The 20456-nt window shown below is 49.5% G+C and overlaps 1 protein-coding gene across 13 annotated transcripts in view; it reads right to left on the bottom strand.

Annotated features, from left to right (window-relative positions):
• The window catches only part of Ninl (ninein-like), a 66489-nt gene that overhangs the window by 15564 nt on the left and 30469 nt on the right, over positions 1–20456 (bottom strand). For 6 of the 13 annotated variants that reach the window (NM_001430466.1, XM_087652260.1, XM_087652257.1 and 3 more), the window contains 10 exon segments: positions 447–553; positions 2586–2718; positions 5166–5246; positions 5347–5457; positions 6480–6654; positions 10768–10908; positions 11534–11670; positions 14438–14602; positions 19000–19152; positions 19830–20020. In NM_001430466.1, the coding sequence (NP_001417395.1) occupies positions 447–553; positions 2586–2718; positions 5166–5246; positions 5347–5457; positions 6480–6654; positions 10768–10908; positions 11534–11670; positions 14438–14602; positions 19000–19152; positions 19830–20020 (1394 nt within the window). 13 annotated transcript variants of the gene reach the window in all.

The raw sequence follows: 20456 nt of genomic DNA on the forward strand, positions 1-20456 counted from the left end.
GGATATTGGGCAGGATGCTAAAAGAGCGAATGGCTCAGACCTAACCAGGCCCCATGATCTAGAAAAGGGAATGGCAGGACAGTGATGTCACCAAGGTGCACTGTGCCTACACCACCCCTTCACAGTAACCCTGAGGTGGCTTCATCAGGTGCACTCAAGAGGCCTGGGACCAAGACTGGCCAAACACCTGGTGAGTACCGTGAGTCCCACAGAGGTGTGACAACTAAGGAGCAATCACAAGACCAGAGGGACAGCACTCCACATCCTGGAAGCCCGAGGGGAGGGGAGTAATCCAGACATACAGGCAAGGCTCTGTCAAAAGCTTCCAATGTAAAATCTACCAGGGAGTACAAGGACACGACAGTAGGACAGAATGGCCTGCCCTGCTTAGCAGTCTGAGAGGCTGAGCACATGGCTTTGCAGCCCGGGGTTCCAAGTCTCCTGACCTTGGTCTCCAGCTGCATCCTGAGCTCTTGGTAATTTTCTTTCATCTGCTGCATCTTTATTTCTGTCTCCAAACTCACTGGGATAGACTCACCCACAAACAGATTGTCTGCAAACAAGAGGACACTGTGTGACAGTATGCCTAGGACGCCTCCAGCATCTTCTTGACCTTCTCATCTGTCCTCTCACCACCGAGTGACAAAGCAGCTTCCCACCTGTAGCATGTGTGAGTGCAGGTCTGGCAAGACGATCATTCTGCCCTCCGCCTGCACTATATAAAGAACATGGGGCTGGTAGTAAGAGCCACTCTGCCCTCCAATGGCACTGTGGTTGAGGACTCTATGGACAGCAGGAAGGGACAAACTATGCTTTGCAAGTTAAGACTACTAAGAACTCAGAGGTTCAAATCTTTAAGAAAAATATTGATTTATCTATATTTTATGAGTATGTGTATTTTGCATGTGTGTCTATGTACCATGTATGTACAATGCTCATGGAGGTCAGAAATCAATGTCAGATGTTCTGAAACTGGAGTTACAGATGTTTGTGGGCTACCATGTGTTTGTTAGGACTGAGACCAGGTCCTCTGCAAGAGCAATAAATGCTCTTAAGATCTAAACCACTCGGGTTGGGGATTTAGCTCAGTGGTAGAGCGCTTGCCTAGCAAGCGCAAGGCCCTGGGTTTGGTCCCCAGCTCCAAAAAAAAGAGAAGAAAAAAAAAAAAAGATCTAAACCACTCTCCAGCAAGGTTCAAGTCTTTACTGTATCACTGGTTACTAAGAGAGAACCAGGAGGTTCCCACTAGATTCATCAGGTCCCTTAACTCTCTGAAAGATCCTCACCAGATGGTATATTTACTGCATTTAAAATCTGGCTTCAAATGATGCCAGAACACAGAGGAAATGGGGAGACAAGAGAGAATGACAACAGTTCCGTAGGCTCCCTTCTGTGTAGAGCTTCGTGCCCAAGTCTCCACACTTTTGAACATGTTCAGATGTATGCACCGGCTCATTTATTCAGTCTTCCTCTTGTGTTTTCTGGGTGATTCTATGTGACTTGTTTTTACAGCACACACTGACATACACAGTGTAGTCACCTAAGGCCAGTCTGGGAAATCCTGGCTCTGTGAGGGCTCTGATGGGTGCAGAGGAAAATGTGAACAGCTCCACAATGCTCTATCCCTGCACTCCTGACCAAGGCCACATGCTCTGTGCAACTCAGGCTCCTACTGACACCAGAGGAGCAACCATCACGCTCTACCTTCTGGCTAGGCTGGGCTCTGGGCTGAACTGCACAACAAGGGACTGCACCCCACACCTTCTTCCCCTCCCTTAACTCCCCCCTCTAATAGGGGTATGCCAAGGCCACTCTCTATTTCTTCCTGAGACTCCCTGGGGATTCTGGCAGCCATCTAGACCTCACAAAGGTAAAGTTCCTCATGGAGAGCCTAAGAGTATATCTTTTTTGTTTGTTTGTTTGTGTTTTTGTCTTTCCACCATAAACAGCTGTAGGATGCATGGAGGCTCAAGTGCTCTGAGGTTGGAGAACCACACTGAGGGGCTTAGGCTGCCACTATGTAACTGGGGAGGGCTGCTGAATTCCATGGGGTCAAGAGTGTCACCTGCTACTGCTGAAGACAGCAGAGCTGGAGTGACTGCACTGGTGACTGCCTGGTACAACCAGTAAGAAGGCAGAGACCACCTAAGTACCCCCGTCCTCCACAAGAACTGTGCCACCTCCACAACAGCGGCCTTGGCCTCTAAAAAAGACCAAGAACACTTAAACATGGGCCCTCGTCTTGACCCCACTGTCCGAGAGCAGAAGAGCCTGAAGTGTGTTTTCCACTGAACCCAGCGGCCAGGATTCCCTCAACTGGGAATGTCCTATGCCCACCATGCTATATGACCTCCCAAGTCCAGCACTGTCACAAAGTTGCCTGTGACCTCATAGGCTCCAACGTGGAAACATGCCCCTCAGGCAAATTTGCCTCCTTTGGAGTCAAGGAATTATAACCTTCGTGATTTCTACAAACAACATTTTCCGTCCTGCTCTCATCTTTTCCTCTGGGGTGCCACATGTCCAGCCTTGTGGTCATGCCCTGGAGCCCCACTCTCAACTTAGCCTCCAGACTGAGCTCCTACCTGCTGGGCCACGTCCAGGGGTCCACCTTCTATGGGTGCCTGGGGTCCCTGAGGGGCTCTGTCGACTCCTGGGCAGCCGCACCCGCAGGCCCTCTAGCTCTGCTTGCAACTCATCATTGCGGTCCTGTAGGTCCTGTGTGGGCAGAGACAGATAACCTCCTCCAGCTGCTGCAGCCACTCAGCCTTGGGAGGCCAAACCCAAGATCAGCCCCACTCTGTAGTAAGCATCCACTACAGACTAGACATCAGGCAGGTGTGGGTTCTGGACTTCCGGCATGTACATTAAATCTGCACCTAAGACTCTAACTACCTAGGTCCTGGCGGAGCTAGGGAAACCATTTCTCGACACTCATGCTTATGTCACTGGATATATAAAAGGAGTTCAAGCACAAAAGGAAAGCTGAGGCTATGAGGAAAATTCTCAACAGGTGCTGCTATATCAAGTAGTGGTGTGCTGCACGCATGGGCACTGACATCTTGGGACATCTCTGGGGCTGTGTTTGTTCCTCCCCTCAGTCGCTGTGGAATTGGCATGGAGTTCTATAGTTGTTAGGCCATTTGCTTTAGATTAAATGCTACAGAGCAGTGATGCCCTTAGCAGAGAGAAAAGGTATTATCTGGGAAACAGAGGCCTGATGGAGTACAGTCTGCTGGGCAATAGGAGACTGGACTGGGAGATGTCTCTCCCAGATCTCCAGATCTCCCTCTGGTGAGGACGAAGAGTCTGCATTTGTGACAAGAGTCTCCTCTGGACTTCAGTGAAATGTGTATGGATGAGAAGGCTCAGCCACTTGCTCATCAAAAGGACAAGAAAAGAAACTTCCGGCATAGTCCTGGAAAATCCTGAGAAGTACGAGAACAGTCAGCCCTGCCTGGCTCATGTCCCCAGTTCTGAGGTTGCTCCCTAAAAACACGCATGGCCACTGTCTTTCAAGGATATTCATCTACTCAGCGTGTAGGGTACTCCGCCTGGATGAAGCCTACGACAGATCACAGGGAAAGACGCCAAGGACACACGCAAACAGTAGCAGTTCCATTTCGGAGTGTGTTTTCTGACTGATTCTACAGCCTTCTGCAATGTAGGACCAATTTTCATATCATGTAAGGTTACTTTATAACTCTCGGTATCATAACAATGCCTCTCTTGGTATTCTCAATAGTAGCTACAGATTTTCAGCATGAGTTGACTTAAAGCAAAGCCTTACAGTCAACATAGCTGTAAAGTATCAGATGCAACTGAATTCAGCTGTCTGCTCCCCCTGTCCTTTAGAAATGTCAAGATAGCTATAAATTATTGTGTTTGTCACATTTTTATTATTGTCGTAAAAACAGAGAAATTAACTGACTGAACAGTAATGCTACTGACACCCTGAGATTTTCTGTCAGTGGGGTTCCTTATTGAATGGGTTTGTTTTATTTTTGCTTTCAAGACCAGACCTAGGACTTAGGCATGCTATGTATGGGGGTCGACTAATGAGCTACGACTTCATGTAAAATTTTAAGTGCCCATTACCTGAGAACCCATATTACTTATCCTTGGTCACTTGGCAGTGCAGCCTCTGTAGGTGATCCTAGAATCACGAGTGTTATTCCAAGACTATGACATTTTCTATTAAATTAACATAAGCAGCAGCTACTGTTTCAGTCCCCTTGATACCTGCAATCTAAAGGAGCAAGAGGGTGGGCCTGTGGGCTCTCATGATTTGGTTGTTGCTTGTTTGTTTTTAAGCTAAGCTTACAATATTTTTTCAGACTGCCGTGTTTGTTTTGTTGTAGGTTTTGGATTGGGGGTTTTTGGAGACGAGGTCTCAGGCAGCCCAGGTTGCCTTCCAACTGGCTGTATAGTCAAGAGATAAATGGCCCTGAGCTCCTAATCCTCAGGCCTCTCCTCCCAAGATCAGGGATTATAGGCATTTACTTGCTTTTAGGTTGACCTTCAGCTCCTGGGTGCAAGCATTTCTCCTGCATCGGCTGTTGCATTTGCAGAGACAGCACACTATTGCATATCTACCTTCAAGGGCAAGGGTTTCTACAGTGTCTAAAGTCAACCACATATGTGCCGCTCTTTGTAAATAGTGCCTCTGGTAAGTTTTACACCAATTAACTTTTGGTAAATTAAGCCTAACCAAGAGCTGACTAATAAGGATTTGTGGCAGATCTTCAGTAATTCAAAGGTCTTTTTCTTATTAGAAGCGGGTCATTTCAACTCTGATTTTCCTTTCTGATCTTCGTACACTGAAATTTCTTTAGGAGGATTCATTTGGAAGTACAGTCGGGGAACACTTTCTGTCTTGGGATTTGACTAGTCATGCAATGCCCATGTATGGCTGACCAAAGACTAAAATAAGAAGTTCTTGCTGGAAAAGAAGCTCTTGCAATCACTTATGGGGCATCCTGCACTTGACGACCAAGGAGAAGATGGGAAAGAGATGAGGCCTCACGTGGCCACTGGGGTCTTGAGCCAGGTGTTGGTTCTGTGTAGCAGGCCCACCCCTTCCTGCCACTGCTGTAGGGCAGGCTGTAGGAATAGGACTCAGGGGTGCTCGAGATGGGTAAGCAGACTCAGGGGAAGACACGCACCCTGCACTTAAGCTCATAATCATTCAAGATGGCTGTGAACTGCTCTTCCTGGGCCAGGAGTTCCATGCTCTGAGGCTCCAGCTGAAAGAGAGAAACATGTGCATACCAGCATGTCAGGTTTCCTGGAAGACAGGCCATGATGCCCTGACCACAGAAACTGCTGTGAGTAGAAAAGGCTTGCCTTGTCCTTCAGCACAAACTGGAGGTCACTCTGCAGGCGGAGAACCAGCTTCTCGGAATCCGAAAGCTTTTCCACCACTTCTATGATCTCCTTCTGCAATCGACTGTTTTCCTAGGAGACAGGTGGGTATGGGCTGGGTTCAGGACACAGAGAAAGATGCTGACAAGTCTCTACATCACTTCTTTGTATGGCAGAGGCTTGTTCCCACCATACAGCAGCTTTTTCAGGAAAAGCCCCGAGAGCGAACGTGTGGCTGCCTGCTGCCTCACCAAGCAGGCAGGGTGCGCTGTTAGAACCCGATCTCTTACGACAAACCTAACACCACTGAGGTGACTGTCTGCCCACCATCTTCCCTTTCTCTGCTCCCACTCCCATGTTCAGAACGTTCATGGGGGAAGGAAGAAAGGGCTGGTAAGGCGTCGTGTTTAAGCTGCTTTTTTTTTTTTTTTTTTGGTTCTTTTTTTTCGGAGCTGGGGACCGAACCCAGGGCCTTGCGCTTCCTAGGTAAGCGCTCTACCACTGAGCTAAATCACCAGCCCCTTAAGCTGCTTTTAAAGTGATAGGTTTAAAGTTGTATCAAAATGGCTCAGAGGTCCAGCATAGGGTGTTGGAAGAAAAGTGCTGTGCTGAGAAGGGTCAAGAGAGTACCATCACATCAGTGGGTGATGTGAGTTATGTCCAGATACTCTTACCACATTGGGCAGGGGCTGCAGGAGCCAGGGAGGTGGGGAAAAGGCCAGAGGCCCTTAGGCATTAGGAAAGAAGAAGCTGGGAGCAGAACAGAAAGAAGGCACACAGGCAAGTGCTTCTGGAGCTTGGCTGTCCACACAGCTAAGATGGCTTTGGGGAGCCAAAAGCAGGGTAGGTACAAGGCAGGGACACTCACCCAAACCCTAAAAGTTGTGGCTATGAATCCAGGTCATGGCAGGCAGTGTCTAGAGGTGTTCCTTGACCCTAGGGATGCAGCCATACTGGCTGCGGTAGCTGATTCACTCTGATTTTGAGATCATATGACTTAGGATAGAGGAGAATGGAGCAAAGCCAAGACCTCCTACTTTGAGTGAGAGCATGACATCACCCTGCTCTGCCAATATGCGCCTTCCCAGTGTACAGCAGGGACGCATCCCACCTACCTTGAGAGCCAGTGTCAGTTTCTCACGCAGACTGGTCTCCTCAGCCTGGAGGCGGCCCACATCCTGCTCCAGCACGGCTCTCTGCCTGCGGGCTTGCTCCCAGAACAGCTCCCGCTCCATCTCCACCTCGGACCGCAGGAGGCTCAGCCTTCCCCTGTACTCCTGCTCTAGGTGCCTACAACAGAGCACACAATGCACAGTCCCACCGGGAGTGTCACTCTGCCCTCTGCATGTTCTTCCTTCCTGGACTGGAGGAGCTGACCCGAGACAAGGAGCTCGGGGTGGTGGTGGCAAACACTCAGAGCTACACTTGGAGTCCTGGAGCGAGCAAGTGGGTAGAGATCTCTGTGCAGATCCCTTGATGTCCTATGTCTCTCCACCTATTGCACCCACATTGTACCACATCATACCAGGCAGCCCCTACCTACAGAAGCCCTGTGGCAGGCCTCTGATGCCAGATGATCAAAGTCAGCCTCCCTTTATAGGAACCAGGCTGCACAAAACCCGTGGACAGTGAACTCCCGTGATCAGGAGTAGGCGTAGGAACTGCTCCCTCAGAGTCTTCTCAGCCTCTGCAAGTGCTGCCGACAGTGGGAAAGAGGAGCAATCTAGTGACCGCACTGCTCACCTGACTTGGTCATCTGCCATCTGTTTTCTAAATAAGCACTCTAGCTTTGACCCATACCCAAAGCCCTTTCTACTCTCCTTTCCATAACAGCTTCACTGTGAAAACAGAGGGACTTCATGAGCAGTTCTGAGAAGGCAGGAAAACAAGGAGAGGGTCTTAGAGGAGCAAGTGTAGGAATGAGAGTCAGCCTGGGCCAGAGCACTGGGGAGGAGTTCAGAAGCTGGGAAACCAACAGTCACCAACTGCTCATGAGGGCAGAAACATACCAAGTTATTTCTTATGGAAACGCCCTTCTGTGACAAGCCAAAGTGGTCCATGCCAAGGGGAGGTGACCTGGACCATCAAATCAAGTGCCCTGATTCCACCACTTTGTGGGTCTCCCAGACGTGGTTTCAGCTTTATACACACCCTTGTATAATGAGGCCCCAGCTCAGACTGATTGGAAACACTTAAAGTAGACACCACCGTCCTGTGAAGATATCGGTGAAGTAAGTAAGCAGGCAGCCAGGCTCACCCATATACTCACAGCCGCACGTCCACAGCCACTTACGGCTTATTCTCAAACACAGCTGCAGTCAAGGCTCAACCCTCATGCTTACAGTATCAACGTACACACAACCCTCCTTACACACAGGCACCTGCAGCATCTACCCTTCCCCAGACCTCAGAGAGGGACACATGTGGACGCAAACACAAGCCCTGTCCTACCATTGACGGACAGTGTGGGGCAGCACTGGATTCAGGAAGGGAGGCAGAGATTCCCTTCTATCCAGCGGATCTGTAGTAACTAAGTGCACAGGCCATTGAAAAGTAGGGGTTCCTCACAGTTCACCAAGGGCCACAGCTGACTCTGAGAGGCCTAGTAACACACTTGGCCTGATAAAGTGAGCAGGGTTTGCACCCCTTGTGCTTCTCCAACCTAAGGCTCTTTTTTCTTTTTCCTTTTTTTAAATTGGATATTTTTTAATATACATTTCAAATGTTAATTCCCTTTCCCAGTTTCCGGATATTAAGTCTCCTATCCCATCCCCCTTCCCTTCTCCTATAAGGGGTCCACCCACACCTTCCTGCCTCCTGACCCTGACATTCCCCTACACTGGGGGATCCAGCCTTGGCAGGACCAGGGCTTCTTTCCATTGATGCCCAACAAGGCCATCCTCGGCTACATATAGAGATGGAGCCCAGGGTCGGTCTTTGGGTAATGGTTTAGTCCCTGGGAGCTCTGGTTGGTTGGCATTGAGGTTCTTATGGGGTTGCAAACCCTTCAGCTCTTTCAATCCTTTCTCTAATTCCTCCAATGGAGGCATTCGCCTCTATTTGACATGCTCTGGCTGTGCCTCTCGGGAGATAGCTATATCTGGCTAAGGTTCTTACACTCCCTAAATAAGTAAGCTATCTTTGAAATCATGTAAGACTGGCCAGGCACAGTGTTCCATGCTACTATTTATAACCACAGCTACTCAGGAAACTGAGGCAGGAAGATTCCAAGTGGGCAGTCAGCTTGGGGAGCTCAGTAAGACTGTTTTAAAATGAAATAAAAAGGGGTAGGGACACCAAACCCAGACACTATTGTGAATGCCAAGAAGTGCATGCTGACAGGAGCCTGATGTAGCTGTCTACTGAGAGGCTCTGCCAGAGCCTTACAAATACAGAGGAAGATGCTCACAGCCAACCACTGGACTGAGAACAGGGTCCCCAATGGAGGAGTTAGAGAAAGGACTGAAATAGCTGAACAGGTTTGCAACACCATAAGAAGAACATAATATCAACCAACCAGAGCTCCCAGGGACGAAACTACCATCCTCAGAGAACACAGGAATGGACCTATGGCTCCATCTGCATATGTAGAGGATGGCCTTGTCAGGTATCAATGGGAGGAGAGGTCCTTGGTCCTGTCAAGGCTCGATGTCCCAGTATAGGGGAACGTCAGGGTGAGAAGGTGGGAGTTGGTGGGTGGGTGAGCACCCTCATAGAAGCAGGGGAGGGGGAGTGGAAAAGCAGGTTTCTGGAGGGGAAACCAGGAAATGAGATAACATGTAAAATGTAAAAAAAAAAAAAGAGCACCGTCATGTACTGCCAAGAAAAAAAAGGGGGGCTAGGGACATAGCTCTGTAGTCCAGCACTTGCTTAGTATGCATGAGACCTGGGAAGAAGGGAGAGAAGACTGATGTAAGACCTGGACAGAGAAGACTTGGGCTTCAACTCCATTCATCCATGAGTAGTTGTGAGCAAGTTATGAGCACGCCTGACTCTCCATTTCTCTGGCTGAAAATGGGATGGATGCTGGGGGTGAGGCAGCACTGACACGGACAGGAAGACAGCAGCTTGAGACCTCATTATCTCCTTCCTTAACCTCTGGCTTTGGGATGCTCAGCAACAGTGCAGAACACCCTTGGCAAAGGGAGAAGTGGGTTTCTTGTCTAAACCCAACATTTAGCAGAACACAATCAAACTGACAGGAGGTAGGGGCTGGCTGCTGAGCTCCAGACGTAGGAGGATTACTCAGCAGAACCTGTGGTACCTGAGGCCAGCTGCCCTCAGCTACAGAAGGTGTGGTCTAGCCTGCTGTGGCTCCAATCCTACATACCCTGTTCATTCCCTGTCCCTGTGGTCATGATGGCCTAATAGTCTCCTTGTCAGTAGGTGGACTTGGGCACCAAAGCTACAAAAGTAAATAAAGGAGGATGAAAATCTCTGTGAAATCCCCCGAACTCCCATCAAGCCTGTGTGGAAGGCTTCTTCACTATCTTGAATAACACTTGGGGAGACATTCCCAAGCTGTCAGGACTGCTGTGAAGAAGCATGGCCTTCAGATGCCAAGGTAATCATGTCAGGACGCATAGACTCCTCAGCAACCCATTCCTAACTGCCTTCCTTTTCTCCTCTCATGTAGTGCAGTCTACACTGAGGCAAGCGCTGCCACTCAGTGTTAAGCATAGAGATGCAGAACTGGCCCCACCACGCCCTGAGGGGAGGATCTGAATGAAGGGTTCAGGCATAGCAGAACTGGGATCTGGTCTTCTGCAGACCTCTCTTGGATGAGTGCCCAACCCAAGATGGAGAAGAGGGGAAACAATCAGCACACTCTCTCTGGTTTACATAGGAACACAGATCTGGGTTGTGAAAGCATCGGGGAGATGACCACCTAGCTAAGGACGGCCAGGAGGCCAAGGACTCCCACAGTAGAGCCGGAGATGCTCCTCTGATGCCTTAGCTCTAATCTTCGTGCCAGGGGTTTCTTCCGACGCCTGGTTAATAAGCCCAAGAGGTAACTTTGTGGTTTTCATTTTGGCCCACTGAGCCACCTTCTCTCACTGACCCTTATGGATCAGCCCTGGTGCCGTTCCTTCCAAAGCACTCACCATCTTGCAATGTAGACAACTCCAGTTAAGACGTAACCCAGTAAATTCATGGACAGAGCTAGGGTTTTTTCCCCCATGGCCACAGGCACACAGGAGACACCAGGGGTCACTGTACCCACATCACAAAAAGCAGGACACTGCTTGTTAGATACAAACTTCCTTTCAAAATAGTTGTCCGCAAAGTCATCTCGACTTCCACTGGCTCCAGTAAAACAGCAAGATCCCCTCAGTAGCAGCAGCCCTGGCCCCTGGCTGGTCTCCAGGAACGGGAGAGCCAGTGCTGTAGCCCAGGACCTACTTGATTTTCTTTTCCGTGAGTTGTTCCAGGGCTGAGTGGCAGTCATCCATTTCTCTCACAAAGTCCAGGTTCCTCTTCTCAGCTTTCTCCAGGTCCTGCCTCGCCTTGTCCCGCTCCTGCACCAGCTGCTCCACTTGCCCTCTGCCATGGGAAGGACAGATGGGACACTGCTGTCAGCCTGACAGACTTGCCCAGGCTTCCCTGCCCAACCACCACCTCCTGGAGTACTCTACAATTGTGACCATTTTACCAGTGCACATAGTAAGAAAGGCCAAATGACGGTCTCAACACCAAGATAAACCAGATCCCAAACCTTCAGGAAGGTTTATTCAAAAGGACTTTTTCCTCTGATGCTAGCCTTAGTCCAGAGATCCCTTGGCTACTCTTGAAGCAGGGCCCTCTCAAGCCACAGGGTTTCTGCCTCCACAACAGTGAGCTCTGGAATCAGCAGGATGAGGGTCAAGTTCAAATCTTAAAACAATAAAAGTGGATCACGAGGTCCTGGACATATGGCTTTCTAAGCATGGCCCCACATTTAAGGATGTGCTGGTTATCTTCAATTCTGGGGACACACAATCCAAGCAGCAACAGTGGACAGCTATGGGCCCTTGACCTCCTCTGTTCTCCTCTGTTTCCTGTGGAAGAACAGGGAACATGCAGACTGGGAGTCACCAGGGGAGTCTGAAGTGAGGCACAGGAGGTATGAAGTTCCTGAGAGGTGGACCCTGCCAGCAGAACGTTATCCCATTCCCTTGTGGGCTCTTACTGGTGGAAGTTCAGTTCCTGGCGGTAGCAGGCTAGGGCTGCCTGCTGGATGACACCGTCAACTGTTAGGAGTTCATTGTCAAGGGCCCAGGTCAGCTCCAAGAGGTTCACCTTCTCATCCACATTGAAGTCCAGGCTCTGGAATCAGGAAGACCCAGAAGGTTAAGGGGAAGTGAGAGACTTCTTCAAATGTACTCTTACCCTGTGACAGTGCAGGGGCTCATACCCACAGTGGCTACTACAGCAAGCATCTGCCCTTTTCCTGTCCGCAAGTGCCTCTGGTTGTTGGTGTGCTCTTTCTCAACCCTAGTAACTCAATTGGGCTGTCAACATTGGGGTTCCTCATCACAATGTAGTCCTCAAGACCCCATTACAACCGTGGGTACAACACAACATGGACAGAGTTCTTCTACCTAATCAAAGTAAAAGCTGTAGCAAGGAGCATGTCCCTCCTCAACACACCATGTAGACTGAAGAGAGCTGGGGAGTAGGGCCCTTCCCCTCTGAAACCAACAATTTTAAGTACTAACATAAGCCTTTGGACCACCCATATGAAGAGAATTTCCCTACGGCCTAAATCATCACAAAACAAGAGCAAAAACAAAGTCCTGAGATGCCACTTAACACTTGATATCCAACTCCTCAGGGCCAGTCAGGCCCCTGATGGGCTCCTTTTTATGTGAATGAAAAGGTCTTACTATAGAGCCCACAGACAGGACAAGAGTGCTGGGAGCCACACAGATGCACCCTTCCTTGCAAGGGTTCCCAGATGGATCAAGGTCAGAAAAGTTAGAGAAATATGTCATGGTAACAGCTTCTTGTCATAACTACCCCGGCCGGAGAGCTGTGGAGTTGGGTCAGTGGGTCAGTGGGTAAAGTGTTTGCTCGTAAGTGTAGGGACCGAAGTTTGAATGTTCAAGTAAAGCTTGGTGCTGTAGCTCACATCTGCAATGGCAGCACTCCAATGGTGAAATGACAGGAAGGCAGGAGGAGCTCTCAGGGCTCACAAGCCAGCTGGCATATGCACTATGGATAGGAAAGCTTGTCTCAAATAGAAGAATAAAAGGGAAGGACTGATACCTGAAGTTGTCCTCTGAGCTCCACATGTATACCATGGCACGTATGCATGTACACGCATACACACACACACACACACACACACACACACACACACACACAAATAAAAATCAAAAACAAAATTAAGCTACGTGATGGCTCGAACCTCTCTCAGATCCTAGAACTCACAGGGTAGGAACAAGAGTATTTAAAATGATAAAGTATATAGCTTCAGGAATTAACTATACAGAGCAACCTAAGTATAATAACTTATTTATAAACTGCATAAACTAATAGTGACACAGTATGATACCAATACTAAGAAAATTAGGCTAGAATGTGTAACACATTTATCTATGTTTGGAAAAATTCCAACAGAGGCTCACGTGTATGTGGGTGCACATTCACGAAAGGAAGCCCGTGGTGTTCCTCTTCAGATGCAATTCTCCTAGGTTTGTGTTTGTTTGTTTGTTTGCTGTTGTTGCTTTAAGACAAGCTCTTTTGTTAGCACCTAGGGTTTTCAAGTAGGTTAAGGCCATGGAGCCAAAGCCTGAGGATTCTCTGTCTCTGCCTTATCAGGGCTGGGATTACACACACTCTGCTCCTCGTGCATCTGCATTGAATATTTTGCCAACAGAGCCAGCTCTCCAGACCTCCTTATGATTTTTTTTTTAAATAGGATTTCTTTGTGTAGCCCTGGCTCTCCTGGAACTCTCTCTGTAGACCAGGCTGGCCCGGAATTCACAGAGGTCTACCTCTCTGCCTCCCAAGTGCTGGAATTAAAGGCATGTGCTACCACCACCTACCCATGTTTGTCTGTTTGTTTTTCAAGGCAGGGCTTCTCTGTATAGCTATGACTGTCCTGGAACTCACTCTGCAGAACAGGCTGGCTTCAAACTCAAAGATCCATCTGCCTCTGCCTCCTAGGTGCTGGGAATTAAAGGCGTGTGCCACCACTGCCCAGCTCCCTAGTTGTGACTTAAAAACATATATATTTAAAATTTTAATTATGTGTGTGCATGTGTCTGTGGGGGTATGCTCCCAAGTGCACATGACAACAGAGACCAGAGACATGAGGTCCCTTAGTTTTGGAATTACATAAAGCAGTTATTAACCACCTGATGTGGGTAGTGGGGACTGAGGCTAGGTCCTCTGCAAGAGCAGTAGGCAGACTTAATTGCTAAATTGTCTTCTGGCCGCACCACCAAACAATGGAAGCAAACTTTGGAAAGAAAACTAAATCTAGTTTATACCAGTTCCTGGAAGTAGGTAGTTTCTCATCTCCACTGGCCCCAGTAAGCCTGACCTGGCTGTCCCAGGGTAGATCTCTGTCTAAACCACAAATGCAACTCAACAAAACCGAGGGAGCAAGGACAAGCAAGGTGGCTGTGAGGAATCCCACTCGTGTCGGCTCACGGGGCTCATCACGACTGACCCATGGTGCTAATTAAATGTCCTCTTAGCACAAAGAAGACTATGTGACTGGGAGGGGTCAGTGAGCAGGATGAAAAGTATATAAGTAAAAACAAACAACAAAAATAATAATAAAGAGAAAACTGTGACTTCCTTCTTAGGAGACAATCAGGGATGGTGTGTACACCTTACCTTAGAATGGACATTTCCCAACTGTTTTCTCTATGTTTTAAAGTTTCACATTAAATTTCTCTACATTTTAATTGCAAAAAAATTATGAAAAATGGTTTCCTTTGGGGGCTCCCATGCACGGGGTGAAATGCTGTCATCACATGTTCTGCTGCACTTATCTCCTGGGGACATGTGGCCCCCATGTTCCCTGCTCAGTGCCTTCGATACTACCCAACAGGACAGCCACAAGCAGTGAGTTGCAAACCTGCAAGATTTCCCTGCCGTTCTGAATGCCCTCCTGGGCCCATGCGGAGATGACCTGCTCAGGAAAGGCAAAGCCACTGCCATCGTCAACGCTGGAGAAGAGGCGCAGGCCTGAGCACACAGACACGAGGGACGAGGTCGTGGTGGTGTGGCAGCCGCTCTCCTCCTGCACATCAGGAAGGAAGATGCCCTGAGCACTCAGGTAGCTTGAGCCTGTGGCGTCTGTGCACACTAACAAATGTCTCACCTTGACGGCCTGTGTTCGGTTTTTTGCCTTCTCATCAGAGCCTAAAAGAAGAGAACGCATACCCCCAATGATCTGCAGCCCCTTCCCTAGGGAAGACGCTTGGCGTAGCCCGTGATTTACCTGGGACCACATGGTTCTGCAAGGGACATTAGTGGAACTGCACCCAGTCCTGGGACGCCAGCCCATGGTCTTGCAAGGATCCCTGGAAACCTGTTCTTATTTATCATTGTCACCTCATACCTGTGAGGCCTGAGCCAGCTCCGGCAAACTAGTCACCAAGTAAAGAGGACCATAAAGGAGCCTGGCCATTTCTCCCTTTGCTAAGAAAGTACAAGTACCAGGAAGACCCAGCCTAAGAGAGGAAATGACAGATGGGCTCAGAAAGGGGTAGAACAGCCAGAGTAGAACCCTGCATTTCCCAGAACTGAGCTCCGCCGCCCAGCTGCTAAGCAGCACTGGGGAGGTTTATGGGAATGCAGTCTCCCTGAGGGAAAGCTACCTGTAAGGCCTCTCTACAACCTGAACCCGAGGGTGACAATGACTTTCTCCCCTCTCCTGTCCCACCTTGGGTTCTTCACAAGGCTCGGCTGGAAGGAGCCTTGGAACTGGAGGTGGTGCTTGCGGTATACGAGGGCACAGGAACACCACGCATTCACTGCCCCCAGCACCCAACTCTCCTCACCACCTCCAGCTCCCTAATCTCCTCTCTCTTCTCAAGATTCCTGGGCTGAAATGCTTTCTCCAACACTTACTCTCCATCCTAGCTTGCCCCTTTCTTGGGCCTCAGTCTGACAACTCGGCGGGCAAACGTTTCACCAATGTGCAGCATTCTGGGAAGGACTTGCTAGAGGTTCTCTTGCCACCCACCATCCTGCAGCTCCAGTTCCCCTCTTGTCCAACACACCAGCTCTTTCAGCTGGCCCAACCTCTTCCCCAGCAGGCCCAACCTCTTCTCCAGCAGGCCCAACCTCTTCTCCAGCAGGCCCAACCTCTTCCCCAGCAAGCCCAACCTCTTCTCCAGCAGGCCCAACCTCTTCCCCAGCAGGCCCAGCCTCTTCTCCAGCAGGCCCAACCTCTACTCCAGCAGGCCCAACCTCTTCCCCAGCAGGCCCAACCTCTTCCCCAGCAGGCCCAACCTCTTCCCCAGCAGGCCCAACCTCTTCCCCAGCAGGCCCAACCTCTTCCCCAGCAGGCCCAACCTCTTCCCCAGCAGGCCCAACCTCTTCTCCAGCAGGCCCAACCTCTTCCCCAGCAGGCCCAACCTCTTCTCCAGCAGGCCCAACCTCTTCTCCAGCAGGCCCAACCTCTACTCCAGCAGGCCCAACCTCTTCCCCAGCAGGCCCAACCTCTTCCCCAGCAGGCCCAACCTCTTCCCCAGCAGGCCCAACCTCTTCTCCAGCAGGCCCAACCTCTTCTCCAGCAGGCCCAACCTCTTCCCCAGCAGGCCCAACCTCTTCCCCAGCAGGCCCAACCTCTTCCCCAGCAGGCCCAGCCTCTTCTCCAGCAGGCCCAACCTCTTCCCCAGCAGGCCCAACCTCTTCCCCAGCAGGCCCAACCTCTTCCCCAGCAGGCCCAACCTCTTCTCCAGCAGGCCCAACCTCTTCTCCAGCAGGCCCAACCTCTTCCCCAGCAGGCCCAACCTCTTCCCCAGCAGGCCCAACCTCTTCCCCAGCAGGCCCAACCTCTTCCCCAGCAGGCCCAACCTCTTCTCCCGCATGCCCAGGGAGAATATTTGCTGAGTTGTGTGGCTGTCTTTCAAACCTTTTGTTTAAAACAAAGCAGACATCTTGTCCCATTTACAGAGGGAGAGAACATTTCTGCTATGTCTACTGATGGTCACTTGAACACAAGCACTAAGGAGTTGCTAGTCCCTTCTCTGGCTCTAGAAGGATAGGGCAGAGGTGAATCCCTCTGGAGCTTGCCTTCACGGAGCTGGCACAGCCACATGAAGCCACCAGAGCCCACATGGGACATGGTAGGCTCAACCCCGCAGGTCACTTTGCTGAAGTCCATGAGTCTTGAATGTTGTCCAAAGTAAAAGACAGACATTCTGAAACAAGAGACATCAGAAGGACAGGAATCTGGTGTTTTGCTAATCAGACTCTTGTCCTCTCCCTGTCTAACATGATAGAACACAGTATGTGTGCACTTACGAGTATCCACACTGAGTACAGGCTTATGTTAATGTGTGCACAAATTTGCATACAAACTGTGAGCAGGCATGAATGTGTGCCATGTATGTAAACACACATTGAGTTTATACATTTGGGAGATAAATGTCTGCTGTGATTATGTATGTTTACGATAGGTATACACTGACATTTGATGTGCACCTGTGTATACACAGGTACAGTGTAGAAGAGCAAATGGGTGTATATGTACAGAGCCTACACGTATGTTTATAGCAGGAGAGCATACAGTAAGATGAGTTTGTATACAATGTGCAAGTATAGTGGATGTGGACATATCTATACTGTGTGCACATACAGAACCTTTGTTCTATTGTGTATCTACAATGACTGTGCACATAGAGAACCTGTGGTTGTCTTCAGCAGATGTGCACATAGAGGAGATGTGGAGTACACAGTAGGTACACATATACAGTAAGGTACACAGGTCAATGTTGAGTGCTGCACAGAGAGACTGACCACACATCTAGAGTAGGTATGTGTGCACTATAGAGGTCAATGTGCAGACGCGAAGGTACACACATACGGTGGATGTGTGGGTGTGTAGGGATGGTAGACTGCAAGTGTCTATACTGGGTGATGTGTGTACAGAGCCTAATCACATCTACATATGGTGCATGTGCATGCACAGCGGAAGCATATGGGTCTACAGCAGGTATGCACTTACAGTGGGTACAATGTGCTTCAGGAGGTCCTCATGTACAATGGATGTGCACATGTCTAGAGTGGGTACACACACAGAGAGTCTGAGATGTCTAGAGTGGGTGTACACATACAGAAATGTGCATACATAATTGGTAGTGAATGTATAGGGAACATATGTACAACTGGTGAGCATTTATCGTGTGTGCAGACGATACACACATAAAATGGATGTGCCATGTCTACTGTAGCAATGCAAGTATGGTGGATGTGTGTACATTCACTAAGTTGTGCAGAGAGCACGGTACACTAAGTATGTATGCATGCAGCTGCACGCCTGTGCTGCATACCTGAATGTAGACTGTTAGTGAGCAAGGCAAACAGGGTGGGGAATATGGCCCAACATCAACAGTGCCAGGAGCACAGGAGCATCACCAGGAGTAGGAAAGGAAAGGAACCAAGGTGTACCGAAAGGACCTGTAACTTCTAGCACATCCTAGACCATGACTTCATCTCTCCATAGATGAGGCGACTAGGTGAGGAGGCAACTTCTGAGAAGCATATGGGACCCACAGTCCTCCTTATATATATGGGACCCACAGTCCTCCTTACGTGCTAGCCTGGCGTGTCCAGACAGTTGCTGGGACTTGTAGGAAGGGGTCCAGAGACTCTGAGGATATCATTTGATAACAGATGACAGTGACATCAAAGCACAGAAACACATGGCCTCACTTAGAGGGGGTATCCAGCTGAACCAACACTGAACATGACTTGTGTTATCTGATGCTAAAAATGGTCCAGAGCTTGCCCATGCTGGGAAATCCACACTCAGCTCCTGGTATTTCTGACTCGCAGGGCTGTTACCATTCTGCGGTGCTTTGCCCTGCCTAGCCCCACTGACTCAGTCAAAAGTTCAGATTCTCAAATTCACCTTGCCCACACCAGTGCCTGTTCCCAGAGCTAGCCTGTGCTATGTCCTGATGCTAATGAAACAGTGTGTGGGGCCAGTCACCTCTGAGCAAGGTGGCTTATACAAAATAAAATTCAAGACTTCGGGTCAGAAAAAATAATCCACGTGGAGGACAGAACTCAGACAAGCTACACTAGTGTACAACCCGGTTTTAGTGCATAAAGGGAGAGGGAGACAGTTGTCTCACTGAAAGTCATCACTCAATGGCACAAAGAGAGGACAATCTGAGGAACAGCCATGTTCCCCATATGGCATTATTCTCTGAAATTCCTGATGTAGGTGCTCACTCAGACTGCTTCCATTTTATAGATGGACAGAGCTTGGAGAGGGTGAGTAATATGTCAGGAGTGAGCACCACCAGATGAGCTCCAGGTCCAAGAGCGCTGCATGTGCATATTTATGCAGCGTCTGTGCTCAGTGCCATGACACTGGCAGGGTCATCAGCCAGCGCCCTCCTCTGGCTAGGAGCAACGCCAAGTACTGTTGGTGTCTGACATTTAATTCTCCCGTTTTACCTGATAGTGAGACCAAGGCCCATTTGGCTTGATCAGACTGGAAGACGCTGGAAGCGAAGGAGGCTCATGACCAAACAGGCCAAGCTGAAACTCTGCAAGACTCACTCTGCCATCTCCATCCCGGTCCAGTTTGCTGAACAGTTCTTCAAGTTCCTAGACAAAAGCCAGCACCCTTCAGGCCTGGAGAGCCACCTTGCTCTGTCCCTCTGGCTCCAAGCACCCAAGTAGGGCACTTGGCTTATCCAAAGACTAAACTGTCTAGCTGTTTTACAAAGGCCGCTTCAGCTGGTTTGTTTGGATACTACATGGCTTTGCCAGTTGGGAGGGGGCAGCATCTGAAGGTCCTAACTCTAGAGATACTCAAGTGTTCACTCGGGGCAAGAATTTGCTGGAAACCGAGCCTGAACCTTACAGTTTATGGTCCAGCAAGGATATCAGATAGGAACAGTAACAGGTGTAGCTAGGCTCACAAGCTGTGCTGGGCTAGGCAGAAGAAGAAGGATATTTGGTTCAGGCAGAAGAAGGATATTTGGATCAGGCAGAAGAAGAAGGGTATTTGGTTCAGGCAGAAGGACAGATGGAAGTGAAACTGAGGCAGCTGAGACCCTTGAAAGCAGCTGAAAGATTATGAGGATGGGCTGTGAGGGTGAAGACTGACTCTCAAAGGTATCTCAGAGTTTTAGGCAACAACACTAGAAGCCATCAACAGATCTGAGATTACAAACCGCAGAAGAAAAACTGCTGTCTGCCGGTGAGCTGGTTTTCCTGGCTCAACACTAAATGTGACCACTACAAATAACCATGCCACTGAGGTGGCTCTGGGTCTTCACCTGTTTCTCAAGACCGTGGAGCCCGATGCTTCGGCAGACCACAGCCAGCTCCTGCTCATTCAGGTGACCACTGCTTCCAACCCCCAGCTCATGCCAGATGCCCTGGACCTGGTTCTCAGGAGTGTTGAAGGAGGGGCTACAGGATTTTCGGGGTGTCCCGAAGACCTCACAACCCCAGGATCGCAGCTGGCCTGAAGCAAGGGAGGGTCACAGTTAAATGCTGATAAATAATAATAATAAAGAAACCACAATGGAATACTTAGGCTTATGGGCATACGTTTCTTTCACAACTCAACAAGTAACATAAAAGCCAGTGTCCTCAAGCCTGAGTATTCCAAATGACACCATGGGCCGGGCGATGGAAAGCACACCCAAGGGCCTGTTGGTCTGTGGCCAGTGCAGCCTGATCCATAGATTGCAGGACATTATCCCAGTGCTGGAGACTTTCTGTATGCAGGACAATGAGGCCTCATCAAAACTAGAAACTCTGTGTTTTCATGGGTGGGCTAATATCTTTTCAGCTCCACAAATGCATCCACTGGGCACCTTCCAATTCTTTACAGTGGACTTGTGGCTGGGCACTCTGCAGCCAGAAGAGAATTCAGTTTGTGCAACCAGCCCCAGACA

This window comes from Rattus norvegicus, chromosome 3 (genome assembly GCF_021556685.1).
Source record: "Rattus norvegicus strain SHRSP/BbbUtx chromosome 3, alternate assembly SHRSP_T2T, whole genome shotgun sequence".
Classification (NCBI taxonomy): domain Eukaryota; kingdom Metazoa; phylum Chordata; class Mammalia; order Rodentia; family Muridae; genus Rattus; species Rattus norvegicus.